This window comes from Rhinatrema bivittatum, chromosome 11, assembly GCF_901001135.1.
Source record: "Rhinatrema bivittatum chromosome 11, aRhiBiv1.1, whole genome shotgun sequence".
Classification (NCBI taxonomy): Eukaryota; Metazoa; Chordata; class Amphibia; order Gymnophiona; family Rhinatrematidae; genus Rhinatrema; species Rhinatrema bivittatum.
In genome coordinates, this window is record NC_042625.1 from 16,122,739 (window position 1) to 16,138,501 (window position 15,763).

The following is a 15,763-nucleotide window of genomic DNA, read 5'->3' on the forward strand; positions in this document are numbered from 1 at the left end:
TAGTTACAGGCACTTGGACTACTTTTCTTATTATTGGAACCTCACTGTCGGGATGCCCTAATTCTAATGCATCATTAGTATCCTTTGAAGATACCTCTCTCTGAACCATGCGCTGCTGAGTGACTGTTGGCTTTCCCCTTTGTTCTAGTTTAAAAGCTGCTCTATCTCCTTTTTAAAGGTTTAGCGCCAGCAGTCTGGTACCACCCTGGTTAAGATGGAGCCCATCCCTTCGGAAGAGACTTTCCCTTACCCAAAAGGTTCCCCAGTTCCTAACAAAACTGACATTCCTAACAAAACTTGACAGTGCGCTCCGTCGGAGCGCACTGTCAGCCTGCTCTGGGACGCGTGTTTTCCCTACCCCTTATCAGTAAGGGGAGGAAAACACGCGGCCCACCCGCGGCACCTATAGCGCCCTCAACATGCAAATGCGCGCGCATTACCTAATAGGGCCATCAACATGCAAATGCGCGCGCATACCTAATAGGGCCATCTTGCATGTTATGGCCATATTAGGTATGCGCGCGCGATTCAGTAAGTAAAATGTGCAGCCAAGCCGCACATTTTACTCTAAGAAATTAGCGCCGACCTTTGGGTCGGCGCTAATTTCTTCCGGCGCCAGGAAAGTGCACGAAAAGCAGTAAAACTGCTTTACTGTGCACCCTCCGACTTAATATCATGGCGATATTAAGTCGGAGGTCCCCAAAAGTAAAAAAAAGTAAAAAAAAAAAAAAATTGAATTCGGCCCGCGGCTGTCGGGCCGAAAACCGGACGCTCAATTTTGCCGGCGTCCAGTTTCCGAGCCCGTGGCTGTCAGCGGGCTCGAGAACCGACCCGGCAAAATTGAGCGTCGCTGTCAAACCCGCTGACAGCCGCCGCTCCTGACAAAAAGGAGGCGCTAGGGACGCACTAGTGTCCCTAGCGCCTCCTTTTACCCGTTTTTCCCGCGTCACCTCATTTAAATACTGAATTGCCCGCACCAGCGAGGGGCCGGTGCGCGCGCCGGGAGAGCGGGCGTTCGTCCGCTCTCCCGCGGTCTTACAGTATCGACCTGATTGTGAGGCACAAGGAAGATTAAAAAATGAGAAAGGATGGCCTATACTTACTGACACAACCCTTTCATGACCTTTGTGGGAGTTGGGGGGAAAGGCAATGCATTGGTATTAAAGATTTCTATTTTTTAAATATTGTGAACATTGGTTGAGTTTTCTGCATATTCCATGAAGACTCAAAGGTGTGTATGTTGATGGGAATTTTTACTAAGCCATTTAGTGGCATGATGCATGGGTTATTTTGTACTTACATAACTTCAACTATCTTTCAAAGAGCAACTGCCCATTTTCCTTGTCCCTGCTAGTTGGGGCATGAGGAACATAAAACTACATGGGTTTAGTTGAAAATTAAATTATATACTGCACATGTAGTTTACCCCCCTGGGAATGCCCACTTTAAAAATGACTAAATAGAGCCACCTGATGAAATACTACAGTACCTGAATGTAACCCGAATTGAGATCGAATGTCGGTATATAAAATAATAATAAATAAATAAATAAAATAAGCTCTGCAGCTTTATCTGCTCATCCATGGACAATTTGCAAGCCCTTTGATCTAGCTGGCTCAATAACTTTTAAAATTGCCCTCTTTGTCAGTAGGAAGGGAGATTTTAATTGGATAGATTTACCTGTAATTTGGGAGCATAAAAGAGTAATCTGACCTATTGACCAATTCATAAATCATCATCAGTATGATCCATTATTACAAAAGGTCAGCACGATTCCAAGTCTTGTTTTCTGGACACTTATAGTAGAAAGTTATTTTCTAGGGACTTTATAATACTGTATAGGCAAAACTGAGATTAGATTTGTTTTAATCATTTTCTTTATTCTTAATTAACCCAGAATCAAAATCAAGGAAACCAAAATAATCCAAAAATCTTCATTAATTTCTGTTCCCAGAGGAATCGTGGGTGAGAGAAGACCTAGCAGGGGAGTTGTAACCTTGAGCTCCAGCAGGGAGAGAGAAATCCGAGGATTTCTCCTCTTTGGCAGGGAAAGGAGAGCAGGGCAGCTGGAACTCAGGGCAGTGAGAGCGCTGGTTTGCCCGGCTTCAGAGGAACTACAAGGGAAAGAGTTTCATTGAAATCGCAGCTTTTGTAGTCACAATTAATCTCCCCTGACCTTGCCAGAAGGACCCTCCCTTTCATGTCTGCATTCATGTACAGGAGCCAGGCTCCTCTTGAGACATAGTGAGAGGATGTCTTATTATCGAAGCCCACATGAGCCAGTATGGTTTCGTTGGTGAGTACAACTCTCTTTCCTTGAAAGTTAGTATTCTCAAAGAGTGTAAGAGACGGGTTCTCCAAGTCATCCGGGATGATACGGATGGACTTGATTTTCATTTGGCTCAGGTTGGGGTACTCCCCTTCCTCCAAGACCTTGACGAACAACATCATGTAGGGCTCCTCATAGGCCATCCATGGCTGCCCACACACCTTGGCGGAGCCTATGATACTGCCAAAATCTGTTTTTAAGAGATCTTCAACATGAGTGCTGAATTGCCGACTCTCGCCCTGGAAGTTAGGCTTACTGAATACAATGATTCTGTTCATTGTGTAGGGGTGTGAGAGAGCTTTTCTTCCTTAATAAATCTGTGCAGAAATAAGAAAAGTGTTTGAAATAATCATACACTCTCAGTGTACTCAGTATTTAAAAAAAAATAGCATTTACATAAAACATGAGCAGTTATAGTGTTTCAGAGATCAATAATTACAGAACTGATTGCATCATCAGCCCTAACATTTTTTGCTGGATAAGGCAAGAAGGTCCATATGTGAGGGGGAGGGAGGAAGGAATGAAGGTCCATGGGCAGAGGGTGAGGAGAGGAGGAGGATGTGGAAGTCCATAATTAGAGGTAAGGGAAGCAGTGGCATACCTAAAGTATTTGACACCTGGGGTTTTTACTTCCTTGGGTACCCCCCCCCCTCTCCCTGTTTCACTCCCTCCCTACCACATCCCCAGTTCCCTCTCTACCCTATCCCCAGTTTCCTCACTCCCTTCAACCCCCCCCCCCCACCCAACACATCAAACACCAAATAATTAAATCTAATATAAGGATGGAAAAAATCTACACTCTCCACATGAAAGCCTTTCATTTCCAGTCACTCTGAGCTTGGCATGGATTAGTGGGGGTGGCAAAACTTTCTTCACATAAAAACACAAAACCCAGGCAGGCTCCTATTTTCTCTCTCTCTCTCTCTCTCTCTCTCTCTCTCTCTCTCTCTCACACACACTCACACACACACCAACCCATTCATAGAGAAAGCACTGGTGGCAGCACGGATCTATCTTCTGCTGTGGGTGGAATCGGGTCCACTGGTGGCAGCACGGATCTCTCCATCTTCTGCTGTGGGTGGAATCGGGTCCACTGGTGGCAGCATGGATCTCTCCCATCTTCTGCTGTGGGTGGGATCAGGGCACTGGTGGCAGCACGGATCTCTCCCATCTTCTGCTGGGTGGAATCGGGTCCACTGGTGGCAGCACGGATCTATCTTGCTGTGGGTGGAATCGGGCCCACTGGTGGCAACGGATGTTCCCATCTTCTGCTGTGGTGGGGGGTGGAAATCGGGTCCACTGGTGGGCAGCACGGATTCTTCCTCCATCTTCTGCTGTGGGTGGAATCGGGTACCACTGGTGGCAGCACGGATCTCTCCCATCTTCTGCTGTGGTGGAATCGGGTCCACTGGTGGCAGCACGGATCTCTCCCATCTTCTGCTGTGGGTGGAATCGGGTCCACTGGGTGGCCAGCACGGATCTCTCTCCCATCTTCTGCTGTGGGTGGACTCGGTCCACTGGTGGCAGCACGGATCTCTCCCATCTTCTGCTGTGGGTGGACTCGAGTACACTGGTGGCAGCACGGATCTCTCCCATCTTCTGCTGTGGGTGGGATCAGGGCACTGGTGGCAGCAAGGATCTCTCCCATCTTTCTGCTGTGGGTGGACTCGGGTCCACTGGTGGCAGCACGGATCTCTCCCATCTTCTGCTGTGGGTGGACTCGGGTCCACTGGTGGCAGCACGGATCTCTCCCATCTTCTGCTGTGGTTGGAATCGGGCACTGGTGGCAGGCACGGATCTCTCCCATCTTCTGCTCTGGGTGGAATCGGGCCCACTGGTGGCAGCACGGATCTCTCCCATCTTCTGCTCTGGGTGGAATCGGGCCCACTGGTGGCAGCATGAGGGTGCCCCCTTCTTGGCTTCAGCTGGAGCAGACTTCTTCAACCCCTCCTTAGTATGCCATTGAAGAGAGGGGAGTTTTCATGGATGTGAGGGAGGAAAGAATGGAGGCCTATGTGATGAGAGAAAGGAGTGGGGACTCATGAATGGGTATGTGAAGGAAGGAGTAGAAAACCATGGGTGAGGGTAAGAGGGAAGGAGTGGTGCTCCTAGGTGGTTGTGAGAGGAACAAGAAGGAAAAGTGAAGGTCATGGTATTTGAATTACTCCAATGCAGGGGTTCCCCCAAATTTGGTCCTGAGAGGCTGCTAACCAATTGGATTTTCAGGATTTCCACAATGAATATGCATGAAATCTGATTGTATACAGTGGAGGCAATGCTGGCAAATAGATCTCATGCATATTCATTGTGGAAATCCTGAAAACCCAACTGGGTTGCAATCCTTGAGGGAGTGTGTGTGGAGACCCCCTAATCAGTTCATGCTCAGATGTAATCTAGAACTCCCAAAGCTGCAGCCTGCTGGTAAGTAACAAACTGGTTAATGGAAATTACCTGCAGCTCTAAGAAGTAATGTGAAATCTTCAGCCTTCTTTTATGGAGTGTCCTGACAAAACAGGACACCTGTGAGTGATAAGATTTAGAGAGATCACTAGACTGCCCACGCCCTCAGCTCTAGGTGTCGTGCCACCCGGCATCACTTTGGTGCCCCACCATGCTCCTTCAGCAACGGAACCACAACAAAGAGAGGATCATCAGGAGGTAAAGTTTCTAGGGAGATAAAGTTTCTAGACAAAATAAATGACTGCTACATGGAATAGTTTGTCCAGGAACTGATGAAAGGGGGATCCATTTTAGACCTAATTCTTAGTGGATCACAGAATTTGGTGTGAGCGGCAGTGGGGCTGCTTAGCAACAGTGATCATAGTGTGATAAAATTTGACTTAAGTAAATCTGCAATTCTAGCATTAAACTTTCAAAAGAGGAGACTTTGATAAACTGAAGAAAATAGAAAAAAATCTGGAAGGTGCAGCTATAAAGGTTAATGATTTACATCAGGTATGGACATTAATTAAAAATAGCATTGTAGAAGCCCAGTCCAGATGCATTACACACATTTAAAAAAGTGGAAGGAAAGCCAAAGGTTAAAAGGTGAGGTAAAAGAGACTATTTTAGCCAAAAGAACTTCTTTTAAAAAATTGGAAAAAGGATCCATCTGAGAAAAATAGGAAAATCATAAGCATTGGCAAGTTAGATGTAAAACACTGATAAGGTGTGCTAAAAGAGAATTTGAAAAGAAGTTGGTGTTAGAGGCATGAACTCAAAATAAAACATTTTAAAATATATCTGAAGCAGGAAGTCTGTGAAGGCGTCAGTTGGATGTTAGGTGACTGAGGGGATAAAGGGGAAGATAAGGCCGTTGTGGAAAGACTGAATTAATTCATTGCTTCGGTGTTTACTGAAGAGAATTTGGGGGAGATGCCAGCGCCAGAAACTATTTTCAATGGTGATGATTCAGAAGAACCGATACAAATCACTGCGAAGCTGGAAGATATAATAAGGCAAATTGACAAACTAAAGAGTTGTAAATCACCTGGTCCAAATGTCATGCACCCCAGAGTTCAGAAAGAAATGAAAAAATAAACTGCAATATTGTTAATGGTAATTTGTAACCTATCATTGGGATTGTCTGCGGTGCCTGAAAAAATGGAGGGTGGCCAATGTAAACCCTGAACTTTAAAAAGGGCTCCAGGGGAAATTCAAGACACTATAAACCAATGAGTCTAACTTCATTGCTGGGAAAAATCGTAGAACTATTCTAAAGAACAAAATCACAGAATATATAGTAAGCCATGGTTTAATGGGACACAGCCAGTATGGATTTACACAAGGGAAATATTGCCTCACCAATCTGCTACACATTTTTGAAGAGGTTAATAAATGTGAATAATGGTGAGCTGGTGGATGTAGTGTATTTGCATTTTCAGAGGGCATTTGGCAAAGTGCCCTGTGAGAGACTCCTGAGAAAATTAAAAGTCACAAGATGGGAGGCAATGTCCTATTGTGGATTGCAAACTGGTTAAAAGATAGGAAGCAGAGAGCAGGACTAAATGGTCAGTTTTCTAGGTGCAGAAGGGTAAACAATGGAGTGCCTCAAGGATCTGTACTGGGACCAGTGCTTTTTAGTGAAGTGATCACATTTTCAGATGCTATAAAATTATTCCAAGTTGATAAATCACCAGTGAATTGTGAAAAATTGCTGGAGGATCTTTGTGAGACTGGAAGGCTGGTCATTTAAATGGCAGATGAAATTTAATGTGAACAAGTGCAAAGTGATGCACATGGGAAAATTAACCCACACTATAGTTACACAATATTAGGTCCTATATTAGCCCAGGAAAAGGACCTGGGCATCATAGTGTGCAATATTTTGAAATCCTCAGTTCAGTGTGCAGTGGCAGTCAAAGCAAACAATTTTAGGAATTATTAGGAAAGGAATAGAGAATGAAATGGCAAATGTCATAATGCGCCTGTATCACGCCATGGTGAAAGCCAGTTCTGGTCATCACTCAGAAAAGATATAGTTGCAGTGGAAAAAACACAGAGAAGGGCAGCCAAAATGATAAAGGAAATGGAACAGCTCCCCTATGAGGAAAGGCTAAAGAAAAGAGACATCTGATGGGGGATATGATAGAGGTCTATAAAATCATGAGTGGAATAGAAGGGGTAACTGTAAAACGATTGTGTATTTATTAAACAAAAAAAAAATACAAAGACTGGAGGGCACTCTATGAATTTTCTCCAAAACAAATAGAAAATTATTTTTCACTGAACACACCTTGTCTGGAATTCATTATCAGAGGATGTGGTTAAGGCAGTTAGCATACCTGGGTTTGGAGAAGAAGTCAAACTTATTAACCAAGTACACTTCATAGTCACTACTTATCACTGCACAATAGCAGCATGGAATTGTTTGGGATCTTGCCAGGTACTAGTGACCTAAATTGGCCACTATTGGAAACAGGATACTGAGCTTGATGGACCCTTGTTCTGACCAAAATGGCAAGTTCTTGTGATCTTAATTCTCGGTGGAGAGCAAGACTTAGGCACAAAGTATAAATGGTAGAGCTGATTGGCAAATGATTACAATACAATAAGTTTGAAATAATCACTGGAGGGCAAATAATATGTTAACTATAGTAGTAGCATTTAACTTTAAAATGGAGACTATGATAAAATAAGGAAAATAGAAGGAAACTAAAAGGAACAATTAGTTAAGTCTGCATGACACATGGAGATATTTAAAAATGCCATCTTGAAAACCCAAATAAAATTTGTTCCATGTTATGAAAATCTGAAAGAAGACGAAATGACTGCTAGCATATGTAAATGGTACTAAAGCCAAAAAGGCAGCCTTTACAATGGAAAGCAGGTCCTAATGAAGAAAATAAGGCACATCAGCACTGGCAAGTTAAATGAAAACAATAAGGTGGTCGAAGAGAATTTGGAGAAAGACTTGTAAAAGAGGCAAAAACAAATAACTTTTCAAGTACATAAAAAAGAAAAGGCTTGTGAGGGAGTCAGACCACTGGATGACCAGAGGGTAAAGGAACAATAATACCATAGCAAAAAAGCTAAAATTCCTTGCTTCAGGCTTTACTGCAGAGGATTTATTATTTATTTATAGATTTTTATAGACCATCATTCGGAATATACCCTCATAACGGTTTACATAATGTTAGGGAGATATCAGAAGCATTCTTTGTAGGTGATGATTCAGAGGAACTGACAGAAACCCCATGTGAAGCTGAAAGAGATGCTGTAGAGAAAATTGCCCCAGAGTTTTTAAGGAACTCTGATATGCAATTGCAGACCCGTCACGAGTAACATTAAAATCTGCCTTTGTACCTGAGCACTGGAGAAGAACCAATATAATATCAATTTTTTAAAAGGGCTCTAGGGGGAGTGGTCTTTACCTCTGCTTTAAGTGTTATTAATTACACAGTAATCTCTTAGCTTCTTTTATATAATTTTTTAATTATTTTAATATATTTTCTTATTGAATGTTGCTCTATGTCTATAATTGCTTGTGAATTTTATATTTAATGTTATATTTATTTATTTAAACCTTTTTTATACCAACATTCATGATGGATATCATCTATCGGTTTACATCGAGCAAGGGTAAGAGAATTTTAACATTAATTGTAGCTATATGTTGTGATATTTATCTAGAGCCCGTATGTGGATAGGTGGTTCTAGAAATCCAAACATGAAATAAATACAGACCAGTCAGCTTGATGTTCACTACCGGGTGAAAAGATGAAAGCTAATGTTAAGGAACAGAATTACTGGCACATGGATAGCTGTGACTAATGGTGAAGCGCCAGCATGGGTTTAGTAAAAAGAGGTTGTGCTTTACTAATCTATTAGAATATTTTTAAAGTGTAAGTAAGCATATGGGTAAGAGTGAGCCTATGGAGAATAGTGTATCTGGATTTTTAGGTTTTTTATAACATTTCTCCTGAGAGTCTCCTTAAGAAATGAAAAAGTCTTGGGATAGGAGGCAATGTTCTATTATGGTTTGATAACTGATTAAAAAATAAGAAATGGAAAGTATGATTAAATGGTCAGTTTTCCAAATGGAACCATTATTTTAACTTATTAATGATTTGGAAAGGGAGGTGAGTGAGGTGATCAAATATACAGATGACACAATTGTTAAAAGATGTTAAAACAAGCTGATTAGGAGCAATTTCAGGAGGATCTTGTGAGACTGGAAAATTGGGCATGCAAAATGGCTGGTGAAAATTTAGGGGGTAATTTTCAAAAGGAATGAGGCGCATGAAAGTAGCATATAATATAATATATATAATATCACACCAATTTCCAAAAGTCTGCTAAGGTACTTAAAATGCATTTATGTGCGTAAACATGCAAATCCTTTTGAAAATTACCCTCAATGTGGACAAGTGGAAGACAAAGCACATAGGGAAAAATAATCCTAATTGTACACAGTACTGGGTTCCATATTAGAAGTTACCCAGAAAGAGGATCATGGAGTCATTGTGGACAATACATTGAAACCCTCGGCTCAGTGTGCAGCAGTGGTCTAAAAGGTAAATAGAAGGTTAAGTTTTATTCTCTATTCCTTTCTAAATAATTCCTAACAGTGTAATGCCTCTGAGTACTGCATGCAGTTCTGCTTGCCTCTTCTGAAAAAATATATAGCACAACTGGAAAAAAAAAGTGTAGAGAAGAGCAACAAAAATCATAAAGGGGATGGAAGGGCTCCCTTATGAAGAAAGGCTGAAGAGGTCAGCACTGCAGCTTGGAGAAAAAGAAAACCGAGAGAGGCAGAAATATGTAAAATCATGAGGCGTGGAGCAGATTAATAGGGAATAGTTACTTACCCTCTGACATTGTACTAGGACTTGGGGACACTCCATGAAACTAGCAGCAGATTTAAAACAAATTTTATTTCTTTCTTCAACTTGATGGCTCACTTGCTATCCCAACTTCTCATGGAAAGGACGTCTTTTTTTTTTTCAGTTGATGCACAATTAAGCTGTGGAAATTGATGCTGGTAATTGGGAGTTAAGGTTTATTTATTTTAAAAGTCCTTCCCTACCTCTTAGGCAGGTGCATAGAATAGTTGGATTAAAAAATATTTTTTTGAAAAGTTTTTGGAGTTCAGGTCTGGAAATAATTATCCAGATAGACTTAGATGTCTCCACCGCTTACTTCTGAGAATGAACGATTATGGAATAAACTTTCCTATTGGGATATGCCAGATAGTTTGGGCTTGATCCAGGATGACAAGTCTTAGATTCTTTAACAACAATTTATGAGACCCACCAGTTTACAAGAGAAGGGGAAGGATGTTAATAGGTGGTATGGAGGGAGAGGTCCATAATAGCAGGTTAGGAGTATTAGACCCTTTGGGAAGAACGATGAGGGAGTGAAAGGGTTAGGGGTTGGCATTTTTATTGGGCGAGGAGCTGGCAACCATAGGATGAGATCAGTGGCAAGAAGGAGCTAAGTGAGACATGGAGCCAGTGGTTGGATCCAGAGCAGAGGGTAGTGATGAGGGGAGCAGGAAAAATGAAGAAGACAGAGAGAGAGAGGATGAGGCGTGGCACTGAGGTGAGAGAGAGAAGCAGAAGCACTAGGCAAAACAGGCTGCTGCCTAGAACACCACTCTTTCTGGGGCAGCATTTCCTCTTTCCTACCCATGCTGGGGCCTAGAAGAGGAAGTGGTGTAGTGGGCTCGCATGCTGGAAGGAGGAGATGCTATCTCTGTTAGGAGCAGGTGCACAAGTATGTTGGAGCATCAGCGGACATGGCAGTGAGGAGCTGGAGGCCTAGCAGCAGGCCTGTATGCAGTCTGAGGAGAAGCATGCAGGCCTGCTGTCAAGAGCAGGAGTCATCAGATGAAGTAGCAGGGCTGCACATGCTCAGGAGAAGGAGGAGCAGCCTCCTCCCCTGCGGTCAAGAGCAAGAAAAGCAGTGGAGCCACACATGGGCAAAAGCAGGAGGCAGAGCATCAAGGTCCTGGATTTCAAAAACAAGAGACTTTGGTAAAATGGTTATACATCTCGAGGAAGAGCTAGAAGGCTAGAAGGAAATGGGTGAAGTGGAGCTATAACAAAGGCAACAAACTTTTATGCAAAAGTAAGAGAAAAAAGGAAGCTGATCTGGTTCTCCAAGGTAGTGGCTAAGAAATAAAGGAAAGAAAAATCTGCATTCAAAAAGTACACAGGAACTTAAAAAGAACACAGAAGAATATCTGGTGAAGCTAAATGAACCGAGAAACGAAATCAGGACTGCGAAAACTCGAGTGGAAGAAAAGATTGCCACAGGTGACAAAACATCTTTCAGATATATCAGAGAAATGAGGAAGACCAGAGGTGGCGTAGAAAACTTGAAAGGAGACAAGGAGCAAAGTATGGACAAAAATGATGAAACAGCACAAATGCTTAGGTTCATTTTTCCACTAAGGAAGACATTGGAGAAGAACTGTTGCTGGCTAACAAGAGTATGGATGTGAGTGTGTTACGAATCAGCTCCCGTGGAGGGAGGAGTTAACAATCTGATACGAATCTGCTCCTGTGGTAGGAGGAGTTAACAATCTGATATGCTCAGCTCCTGTAGAGGGAGTAGTAAACTGTTAAGGTATAGACTGCGGAATAGCAATCTGTTGTGAATCTGTAGCTGAAGACTCCTGATGGGGAAGGAGTAGCAATCTGTTACCAGCGGAGTGCGTGGAGAGGGCACCCAGCTGTAGAGGAATGTAGATAGGTGGATCCTTGGGCCGATGGCAGATGACTGCGCCTCCAGGAGGATATCCTGAGAGGGACCACTGGCTAATCTTGGGTATGGAGACAGACACAGATAGTTCTTTATTAGACAGGATAGTAGAACCACCAGAGGTGGCAGTAGTGAGCTGATATGCCCGGCAGAGCTGAAGTCCCTCAGGAACTGGAACAGCGATCCCAGGGTTGCTGAGCTGTAGAGAAACTATAGATAGTGAGTAGACAGGTTATGCTGTGTTCATAGCCAGAACTGGATGACAAAACTCACATAAGGTAGCTGGAAAGAGTTAGACCCTCGAGGAGCGAGTACCTGGTTCCAGGGAAAGCTCTGAGAGAGCGATGGTAACTCAGAAATGTCTGTATCTATGATAGCTTCCAGGCAGTAGAGAATCTTCAGAGTATTCAGGAACATGGGCCCTCGAGGAGCGAGTACCGGTTCCTATCTGTAATCTGAAAATAGAGAAAAGAGAGCGAGGCCCCCGAGGAGCGGGTACCCCTGGTAAGTCCGAGGAGGCAGAGTAGCTTGGGAGAAAAGCCGAAGCAATCCCCAGCAATCCCCTTGCTAACTCGAATCATTAGCGAATACTGAGACCATTTATATTGGAAGCGGATGACGTCATCCCAGGGGGACACCCCCGAGGTTCGCGCCCTTGCTGGTACATCAATCGGAGTGCACACGCGTGAGCGCCCTATGTCATCAGGCAACATGGCGGATCTGCAGCGTCGTGCTGGTCCGGGGATGCCGGAGGGAGACGGCAGAAGACGCCACGGCAGCTAACCGTCCATCAGACCCGGAGGGAGTCGCCACAGAGGTAAAGAGGGCGGCGTGGGGGCGATGAGCAGTGACGGATGCAACAGAGTGGAGTAGATACATCCCCATTTACAGGAGAAAGTGTTTAGGTGGAACTAGGAAAAAATGAAAATGGACGAGGTCATGGGGCAGGATGAGATATATCTCAAGATACTTAGGAAATTCCGATGGGTCAGCTGAAGGACCTGTTCAATAAATCCTTGGAGATGGAAGTAGTGCCGAAAGACTGGAGAAAAGCGGTTGTGGTCCCACTTCACAAAAGTGGTAGTAGGGAGGAGGCTGAAAACTACAAGCTGGCTAGCCTTACCTCGATGGTGGGGAAAATTAATGGAGAGACTGCTAGAGGAAAGGATAATGACCTATCTACAAGGTCCTGTCAAACTAATCTGATTATTTTTTTTGGTTAGGTGACTAGAGAATTGGATCAAGGAAGAGTGCTAGATGTGGTTTACTTGGATTTCAGCAAGGCTTTTGATACCATCCCACATAGGAGGCTCATAAATAAAATGAGAAGCCTGGAAGTTGGTACCAAGTAGTGGAATGGATCACAAATTGGCTGACTGGCAGATGTTAGCAACTAGTGGTTAACGAAACCTATTCTGAAGAAAGAAGAGTGACAAGTGGAGTGACTCAAGGATTGGTTCTGGAAACCGTTCTGTTTAGTATCTTTGTGAGTGTTATTGTGAAGGGTTTAGAAGGTCAAATTCATCTTTTTAAAGATGACACTAAGATCTGCAACAGCATGGACACGCCTGAAGGAGTAGAGAGAATGAGAAGTGACTTAAGGAAGCTGGAAGAGTGGTTGAAGGTTCCGCAGTTGGGATTCAATAGGGATGTGAATCGTGTGATCGATCATCTTAACGATCAATTTTGGCTGGAGGGGGAGGGAAATCTGATCGTCATGGTTTTTTTTGTTAAAAAATCGTAAATCGGGGGAGGGTGGGAAAACCGGCACACCAAAACAACCCTAAAACCCACCCTGACCCTTTAAAACAAATCCCCCACCCTCCCGAACCCCCCCCAAAATGTTTTAAATTACCTGGGGTCCAGTGGGGGGTCCCGGCGCGATCTCCTGCTCTCGGGCCACGGCTGCGTTAAAAGAAATGGTGCTGGTGGCCCTTTGCCCTTACCATATGACAGGGCAAAGGTAGCGCCAGCGCAATTTTGAATATTGGCAATATGGCCCGAGTGCAGGAGGTCGCTCCCGGACCCCCACTGGACTTTTGGCAAGTCTTGTGGGGGTCAGGAGGCCCCCCCAAGCTGGCCAAAAGTCCCTGGGGGTCCAGCGGGGGTCCGGGAGCGATCTCCTGCACTCGTGATGTCAGGTGACAGGAACCAAAATGGCGCCGGCACTACCTTTGCCCTGTCATATGGTAAGGGCAAAGGGCCACCGGCGCCATTTCTATTAATGCAGCCGTGGCCCGAGAGCGGGAGATCGCGCCGGGACCCCCCCACTGGACCCCAGGTAATTTAAAACATTTTGGGGAGGTTCGGGAGGGTGGGGGATTTGTTTTAAAGGGTCCGGGTGGGTTTTAGGGTTGTTTTGGTGTGCCGGTTTTCCCGCCCTCCCCCAATTTATGATTTTTTGACGATAAATCGGGGGAATTGCTATTGTATCACGGCTCTAACGATTTTTGATGATTTAAAATATATCTGACGATTGTTTTAAATCGTCAAAAAACGATTCACATCCCTAGGATTCAATGCCAAGAAGTGCAGAGTCATGCCTTTGTGGTATGGCAAGCCAAATAAGTTATATGTATTGGGGTGGGGGTTGAGAGAAAAAGGAGGTGATAATGCTTCTATACAGATCCTTGGTGAGACCTCACTACTGGAGACCTCATCTCAAAAAGGAGAAGGAAAGAATGGAAGCAGTCTAGAGAAAAGACACCAAAATCATGTGCATTCTGCATGGAAAGCCATATGAGATGATCATGAAGGACTTTAATATGTATATCCTGGAAAGAAGAGGCAGGGGAGATAGGATCTAGATCTTCAACTACCTGAAAGAAATTAATGATGCACAAAACTTCTTTCCACTGGAACGGAAGCTGTAAAATTAGGGAGTCACAATATGAAAGCGCAAGGGGGAAGACTTGGGATCAATGTCAGGAAAGTGGTGGATGCATGGCAAGCCCCTCCCGGAAGAGGTGGTAATGGCATTCAAAAGGGCGTGGGACAAGCATGGAGGATCCCTGCTGGATAGAGAATGGATGTGAAGAAATGGGGTAAGTTTTCTGTTTACACCTACAGTTTACAATGCTGCCTGGGAGTAGCCTACACAGAGTGGCAGCTGCTACTGCCCTAAAAAACTAATTAAAAAGCAAAAAAAAAAAAAAAAAAAGCGCTGGGCAGACTGGATGTACTTGTTGGTCTTTATCAGCCATAATTCACTATGCTACTGTGTTAGAGGGGAGAGACAGGGTGAGGTAGAAGGGAAAGGGATTGTGTGCACTTACATGCACGAACAAATAGCTCCGCCTTGCATTATTGTATTACCCTGATCCAGCATAAAGAAGAAGGCTCTACTTCCATCCTAAGACCCCATTTCCGCATTACCAAAATAGAGAATTTCTACCACAAACTTTGTGTTCCTGCTCTCTGCATCTGTGCTGAGGTCTCTCCCTCCTTCCCTCCCTTACACAAGTGCTGAAATTCCCCCTCCCCTCTAAGGACTCTCTATTCCTTGCTCCCCAGTACTAGACTCACCTGTGTATTCTGCAGATGCTGGGACAAATCTCACCACAGCAGCAGCTTCCTGTTCTCTCTCTCCCAGTGCCTCCCTATATATAGTTCCATTTACCCCCCAGGAGGAGCACCGCAGGATCTGGCCCCCTTCCCTCTTGCATCATCACCTGATTGGGTACAAGCAGTGCAAGAATGGCTCCTCCTACTAATGCTAGCACACCTGGGATCATATGCTTAGAAATCTCTGTTTTAATACCAGGGCCAGCTGGAACCCTGCGTGAAAACTGAAACTGGCAGCTCTGGCACAGTATTCCCTTCCTTTAGCAACAGTGGCGGCTCCTGCACAGTGCACTCATCATCGTCCCCCCACATGCACACACTCAGTTACCCCCACGTTTTGCCCTCCCCCCTTCTCCCTGCAGGCTTATCCTTCACTTCCACTACAGACAGAAGCGTTCCTGCCTGCAAACATCACATGGACGGGTGCGGCAGGGAGAAAGCAGCAATGCCCTGTGTGGCTGCACAGGTTACACAGCCCAAAGACTGATCCTGTGGGTGAGCGGAGGGGAGGGAGCACAGGTCCAAAGACACCAGTGGAAGTCTGACCTCACTGCTGGATTAACTGGGGTACTGAGGAGCAAGCATGTGGCGCATTGCCAGAGCTGGGGGGGGTACTAGAATAACAGAGGGTTATAAAGCAGTAGTAATCTAGTAAATGATGGC

General features: G+C 44.4%; 1 protein-coding gene across 1 annotated transcript; it reads right to left on the reverse strand.

The window, feature by feature from the left end:
* Nucleotides 1-1,855: 1,855 nt before the first annotated feature.
* LOC115073074 (epidermal differentiation-specific protein-like) lies at nucleotides 1,856-15,101 on the reverse strand. The gene is made up of 2 exons (XM_029571220.1): nucleotides 15,062-15,101; nucleotides 1,856-2,646 (listed from the first exon to the last, which is right to left on the reverse strand). Exon 2 carries the CDS (start codon nucleotides 2,605-2,607, stop codon nucleotides 2,074-2,076), a length of 534 nt encoding a protein of 177 aa, XP_029427080.1. The 5' UTR covers nucleotides 2,608-2,646; nucleotides 15,062-15,101; the 3' UTR covers nucleotides 1,856-2,073.
* Between the last annotated feature and the right edge of the window lie 662 nt (nucleotides 15,102-15,763).